We start from the raw sequence: 6844 nt of genomic DNA, 5'->3' as shown, positions 1-6844 counted from the left end.
CATGTGTTCGGCGGCGCAGGCCGCTGGTGACTCCGCGCTCTGCGGACGAGGTGTGCGAGTTCGCCCCCTTCTCCCTGCCCCAGTGCTTCGATAGCTTTCTCTTTCCTGTGAATGATGGCATTTCCAGTTATATTTCATTTGTATTGTTGAATAAGCTTTCAAAACAATGGCTTTAGGCGCATAGGTTTTCATGAAAAGATGAGTTTGGTAGTGGCAGCATGGAGAGCGTCAGGGTTGGCCGTGGCACCATGGCCATTTCTATGTCTTGTTTGACGTGGTCGTCACAAGGTCATGTAATTTGTGACAAGACACCCACAGTGTTATTGCTGGAAAAATCTGAATATGGGATTCAAGGTAAAGAGTCCACAGATCTTCACTCATGTGCTGATGTTGGCATCTCAGTGGAAAACGTTATTCTCACCCTGATCTTCTCTTTTCTACTTGCATCTGTGCTTTTATGCCCAAGTACAGTTGGTGAAAAGTAACTTTGGTTAGATGTGGACTCGGTTTCAGTCATAGAAGCCTGCACGCCATGTCAGTTTCAGAGAGTTTTGTACTCTTTGAACCCTGGCAGCAAGATGGATATGTTCTCCTTCTGACTAGTGGAGGCTGAAATGAAGTCTAAGGATCTCCTCTTAAAAAGAAGATACTGAGCATCTGTAACAGTTAATGGGTTAAAGCTTGACTTTGGAAATACTTTATTTGCTCAGTTAAATTTTTTTCTAGAATATGAAGAGATGGAGAGTGAAGTTCCCCCCTATGGCAGGAGCTTTGCTTGTAGTCTTTTTTCCTTCCAAAATCTGTTATGCTCATGTTCAGATGAGTATTAAAGACAACATTTTCACAGCTTTAATTTACTTAACAGACTATGCATATCTCAAACGTTTTTTTCCCTTGTTTATTTTCCCCCTCTCTCCACTGATCCCTGGTCTGACTGATTTTGTCTTTCTGCTATGTTGATTTTGTTCCAAGAAGTTAATATCTTTTTCAAAAGGTTGGCTTGGAGAGTTGCTCTTATATATTGTCTTTCCTATTTGTTGGAAAGCAGATAATTGAAAGCCTTCCATTTGCTTGTGAAGAAGGCAGTGTAATACCAAAGAATCTGGAAGGGAGCATTTCTAGTATTTTATTTATCACTTTTTTCCTAAGTGGTGCTTTGTTAATGGCTAGATCAGGTAAGAAAGGATATATGCAAATTTAGAAATGTTTTCATGTCTGAGTATTTTTGTGTAAGGTTTGTAATGTGTGTTTTTCAGTCACTAGCATTAGTTATTCTATGTTTGTTTCTTCCACCAGCTCTTGAAGAACTTAGGTTTTTGTTGAGAGGAACCATGTTAATGTGAATAAGGACATCTCTTGTCCATTTGTGAATGAGAAAAGTTAAATTAGTAATCCGTGTGAATATGTACTAGGGGAATTCAGTCATGCCATGAATTATGAAACTGGTTTCTTTTGGTTTCTTTTATCTGCACAAAATAGATTAGGTTTTTGTACCTTCATAGTGCAAGATGCATTGATTGGGAGTGTAAGTATGCTTAGATGTTATGGTCCTAATTTGGCTGTATTTATCTAGGAATTACACTGAAGCGATCATCCTGTGACTCCAATGTCTCATTTCACTCCCAAACCAAAGAAGTGTAGGTCCCAAACTGTAGCTTTTGTGAATGTCTGACAGAGGGAGTTACGCTGGTCCTGGATTTTTGTGTGGGGTAGACAGGAGAAACTGTACTAGGTGAACTTAGAGGTGATATGCCAGATGTGTCATTCAGCAGTGAAACATTGGGGACCCAAATGAGCCATTGTAGATGTTAGCATTTCCTCTGAGCTGCCAAAGCTGCTGCTCTTCTGGCATTTTATTTTATTTTTTTTTATAATCTTGTCCAGTGCTTTGTATGTTGAGGAAAGTTTGCCACTCTTTTGTATACAAATGTGTACAGCTCAGAAAAACATATCTGGTAAACAAAGGTATTTGAGTGATGTATAATCTAACCACTTTTATCTGTAATGTAAAAGTGTGTATTTTAACTCTCATATTTGTTTTATTCAGTGATACAGATTCGGATGGTTCATCAACTACATCCTCCTCTTCGTCTTCCCCTTCAACATTATCTGATGAAGATGATCATCCAAATGAGAAGGATAATCGATCTTACTGTATTAAAACAAAAGATGAGTTGCCTATTGATGTAAGTGCAATGTGTTATCTCTTTAAACCTTTTTATAGGAACTCAGTTCTAAATATTTTAACTTAAAACATATTAACTCATCACCACACCTGGTGATTGATTGTGTATTTTTACACTAGTTCAGATATAGCAGTTAATAACTTGTCAAATTTTTCAGTATTGTAAGACCCCTCTGATGTGAGATTCACAGCTCATTTTGGGATCATATTTGTATAAAGTCACAGTTGTAATTAATGAAAATAAGTTTCTGGATATTTTTGTATATTTTTCTAAGTTGTGTGTTGCAGGCTTTTATCACCTTCTCTCTATGTGAGAATCTTGAAGTTCTATTATGTCTTGCAGACATATTTCAAATAAGCTTAGCTTTGAGGTAAAAATTTTGAATGTTGTATTAAGCCTTGCAGAGGTTCAGATTGCATTACTTGTACTGCCTTAAAGAAAATTATTTAGAGTGATTGTAGAAGTGGGTTGTATTTGTTCTATTCAGCAATTTTAGTTACAGCACTGTTTTATGTATTGCAGATCAGTACCTTAATTTGCATCAAGATGCTGGGGTTTTTTGTTTCTCAAATAACATACCCATTATTACTCCCATTTTTCCTCATTTTTCGAGGTTTAAAGAAATGAGTTCTAGTATTATGCTAATGGATGATTAGTTATGCATCATTTGTAAAAGGTTACAAATAAAAGAATAATATAACTTTGTAGTGTCACTTTACATTAAAAGTATATGTGTATCTGTTATTCTGTAGGTCTCCCACTTCATAAAATAATGCTTTCTCTAATGAGAAACAAATCATAGAATCATAGAGTGGTTTTGAAAGGACTTTGATAGCTGATTTTGATGCTTACATTTGAAGAAAAAATGAATGTGATTGTTGTTTGTGCATTACTCATTTGTATATATGAAGTTTGGTGCTTTTTTTAGGAGTGTTCTCTAGAGTTATCCTCTTATGCCAAATACAAGTTTTAGCTGAAAATAGTTTTCTTTATATAGGTTGTTGTGACCTTTACATCATCTATAATAGTCTGAGTCATAGCATAAATTCTCAGCCTGGAGAAGAGAAGGCTCCAGGGAGACCTTGTAGCGGCCTTCCAATACCTGAAGGGGCTACAGGAAAGCTGGGGAAGGGCTTTTCACCAGAGGGGATAGTGACAGGACAAGGGGTAATGGTTTTAAACTGAAAGAGGGGAGATTTAGGTTAGACATCAGAAGAATTTATTCACCTTGAGGGTAGTAAGGTGCTGGAATAGGTTGCCTAGGGAGGTTTTTGGTGCCTCCTCCCTGGAGGTGTTAAAGGCCAGGTTGGATGAGACTTTGTGCAGCCTGTTCTAGTGTGAGGTGTTGCTGTTCGTAGAAGGGAGGTTGGAACCTGATGATCTTAAGATCCCTTCTAACCCTTACCATTCTATGATTTTATGATAAATAGAGAAACACCATTTTGTCAGATCATATTATACATATCTGGTGTATTTAGTACTGTTTTATTTCCTGCTATGTGTTATTTTCTGCCATGTATTGAAAAATATTACAATTTTTGTTTGATTTTTTTTTTAAATAACTGTGTATTTAATTATTAAGTTCTGCGTTGAACTTTCCTAACTTGAACATTCAAAAAATGAACTAAATTCCTATAGTTGGTTTTCTCCAGTTGAATAAAGTTTACTTCTACTTTATTTGCAATGGAAATATGTAGAGTAGCATCTCAATAGAAAAATGACTTTGAAAGTGACATGCCCCCAAGATGAGTTCATTTAGAATTTTTCTGGAAGAGACAAATCAGACTAGATTGTTTATTAAATCCTCTAAAATGCTAGGAGATTTTCCTGACTGTAACATTTATGTAGCAACAAAAGTATGAATGTCAGTGTGGTGAGTTTATATTCTGAACATTGACTCAAAATTTTCAGGAACTGCCTCCTGTTGAAGATTTAACAGTAAATCTGCCTGATGATGTCGAGCTGAAGCTCTTTGGGACAGTTTCCAGCATCATTGAGCAGCTAGGTAGGCAAGACTTGGTTGTTTTGGTTTTGGTTAAGATAACTTTGGTGTATCTCTGAACTAATTATGTACTTAACTGTTCTCTGAAACTCTAAGTACTGCAGCATTCTATTTCAGAGATTAGTGGGTTGCTGAATGAAAACTCAGACTATCAAATGACATTTGCATTGAATTCCCTTTTATTTGGTTTATATATTCTAAAAGTTAACATGCTATTAATATTATGCATGCGTCACTGTGTGACTTTAATGTTCTAATTTGTTAATTAAAAAGCCTTTTTCCACTCTGTATTATGATTTTATGGTAATTTGGGCAACAGTAAGATTTGAAGGCTTTCAGTATTTTAAGACATTTTCCAGTTGTCTGTGCTATATTTTTTATCTCTGAAGATACAGGAGGTATATATGATTGAAAGCGCAGATGCAGTACAATGCAGTCCCAAGTGCTTGATGGTTAATTTGTGAGGACAAGAAAAAGAACTGTATCTTTAGCCAGTGTAGCAGTGCTTGTTGGGTAATTGGTATATTAGGTATGTTTGAGTAGAGTTTTGTTTGTTTTTTAATTTATCCATCCTTTGGCACCTTGACCAAAGACAAGTTGCCAGCATCAGCAGTCACAGGACAGCATGACTAGCAGTATTTATAGGTACTGAAGGATAAGCTTAATGGGATTGAGATGTGAAGTGGATGTGAGCTTAACTGCAGGTGATGCACATCTAGGGATCACTTCAGATCTACCTGAGACCTCAGTTTTTTGTATGTGAAATCAAAGTTTTGCTGAAGCTGATATTAATAAACTATCCATAGTTTGTATTTAGACTTATTTCTGGTGTTCCATTCTGCTTGAGCTGCTTTCAAAGCTATTTACATATGAAGATTAGAAATTAATTCAATCTTGAACTATTTATGTTGTGTGGGGTGTAAAATAAAGCAAATAACCTCTGCTACTAAGTTTTCTTTTATACTAAAAGGCTCCAGGTAATACGGGCAAGTCCTTTGCAGTATTTTTATCGGTAGAGTTGATTTGGAGTTAGATGTAATTTCATTCATGTGCAGGAAGCTGGCTTGAGTGTGGGAGGTAGAAGTCTGGTCATTGTCCTTTTGTTCTACTTTGCCTTTTCTCGCCTATTGTTTGTAATGGTGAATTCAAGAAGGCTGTTTTCAGGTGAAGTGGTAGTTTCAATGTAAGTAAAGAGAAACAGTTTAATAATTTTGCAATTATTTTTTATCTAGTATGTGAATATTTGAATAAAGCTGTTTTTAAAGACTTCAGTTCTGAAAACTGTCCTTAATTTCTAATTTTCCTTGGTTTGTATAACCTTGTCAAACCCTGTTAGTGTACTGATAAATGAAGCTTTGAGTCTATATTTTGCTTTATGTGACTGAAATATTTGAAGTGTTGAATTTAAGATTGGTTGATGAAAGTTAGAAAATAGACTAATAATCATTAAAGCCTTAAGAATGGAATAAAATCCCAAGATATCTGCTAATTTTCTTCTTTTACTTGTTTTATTGTGCTCTCTTTCTACATGTCTTCCTTTCTTTTCAGTTGGAAACAGGTATTTGAGTGGCCTCAATTTCGATTGCTTTGTGGCCATATTAAGGACTCTGCCAGCTTATTGTGGGCTGTTTTTTTATTTTTTAACTAAATTGTTACTGTGCATATGGGGTGTCTATCTAATATGAGGGGAACTTGAGGTTTTACTTGGAAATCATGAAGATTTTTTTGGCACAACAATAAGTATCCTGAACTCTTTCCATCATTCAGATGTGTCGGAAAGCTCTGCTGTTCTCTGTAGCAAGTTTCCAAGTTCATTTGTCTGCAGTGTGTGATACCTTGTAGTTGGCTATTTCTTAGTATGGGGTAAATTTAAAGTTAGAACAGCATAGCCTCACACTTGCTTTGCACTAACTGAAAGCAAGATGGTAGTAATTTCTGTTAATTTAACTTCTGGTCAGTGTATCAATTTAACAGAACTTTTGTTGTGTTTTGCTTCAAGGTACTTGGAGGAAAGAAAAATTCACTGTATGGGTTGTAGCCTGGAAAGTAGACAGCCTTGGTATATATGACAAACCTGCCTTGGGACTGCAGTTTGGGCCATGGTAGAGTAGAAGCTGAGGATTTTTGGCTCGGGGAGCTATAAGTCAAATAGATTGTCAGTGATAATGTTTCTCCTGGGTTTCATGGGACAGGCATGACTTATGTTTTCAGAATATTTTCATTAGCCTTCTGGAAGACTGTATTTTTTTGTTCTGTTTTGTTTTGAGTTTACTGTTGATGTGTGTTGGTTTGTTGGTTGTTTTGTTTGTTTGGTTTTTTTGGCTAAGCTGTATTTCTCATGAGGGCTAAGCAACACATTGTGTTCTTTTACTGTATTTTAGAGGTAGGCACAAAATCAACTAATTTTACTACTACTCTTGAAATACAGTAAACTGTTATTAAGCCTGTAGCATTGTCACAAGCTTGCTTGGCATGTCACAAGGTGTTTGCAGATTGAAAGAGAAGCAAAGCTGGAGTTACAGCTAGATGAGATGTTTATTACTTTAAGACCTGTTATGAAAGTTTAGAGATAGAAAAGATTACCTTCAGAATCATATTTTTTTTAGTGTAATGCTGCTAGACCTCTGTATTGACAGCTTTAAGCACAATTCCTGCT

At 36.0% G+C, this 6844-nt stretch overlaps 1 protein-coding gene across 1 annotated transcript in view; it reads left to right on the top strand.

Annotated features, from left to right (window-relative positions):
* Nucleotides 1-218: 218 nt before the first annotated feature.
* NAF1 (nuclear assembly factor 1 ribonucleoprotein) overlaps nt 219-6844 on the top strand; it is a 19784-nt gene continuing 13158 nt past the window's right edge. The window contains exons 1-4 of the mRNA XM_009995994.1: nt 219-354; nt 1574-1637; nt 2048-2186; nt 4098-4191. Of these exons, the coding sequence (XP_009994296.1) occupies nt 219-354; nt 1574-1637; nt 2048-2186; nt 4098-4191 (433 nt within the window). The remainder of the gene's footprint in view (nt 355-1573; nt 1638-2047; nt 2187-4097; nt 4192-6844) is intronic.

Source organism: Chaetura pelagica, unplaced genomic scaffold (assembly GCF_000747805.2).
Source record: "Chaetura pelagica isolate M959 unplaced genomic scaffold, ChaPel_1.0 scaffold142, whole genome shotgun sequence".
Lineage (NCBI taxonomy): Eukaryota > Metazoa > Chordata > Aves > Apodiformes > Apodidae > Chaetura > Chaetura pelagica.
This window is presented reverse-complemented; position numbering and strand designations above follow the sequence as displayed.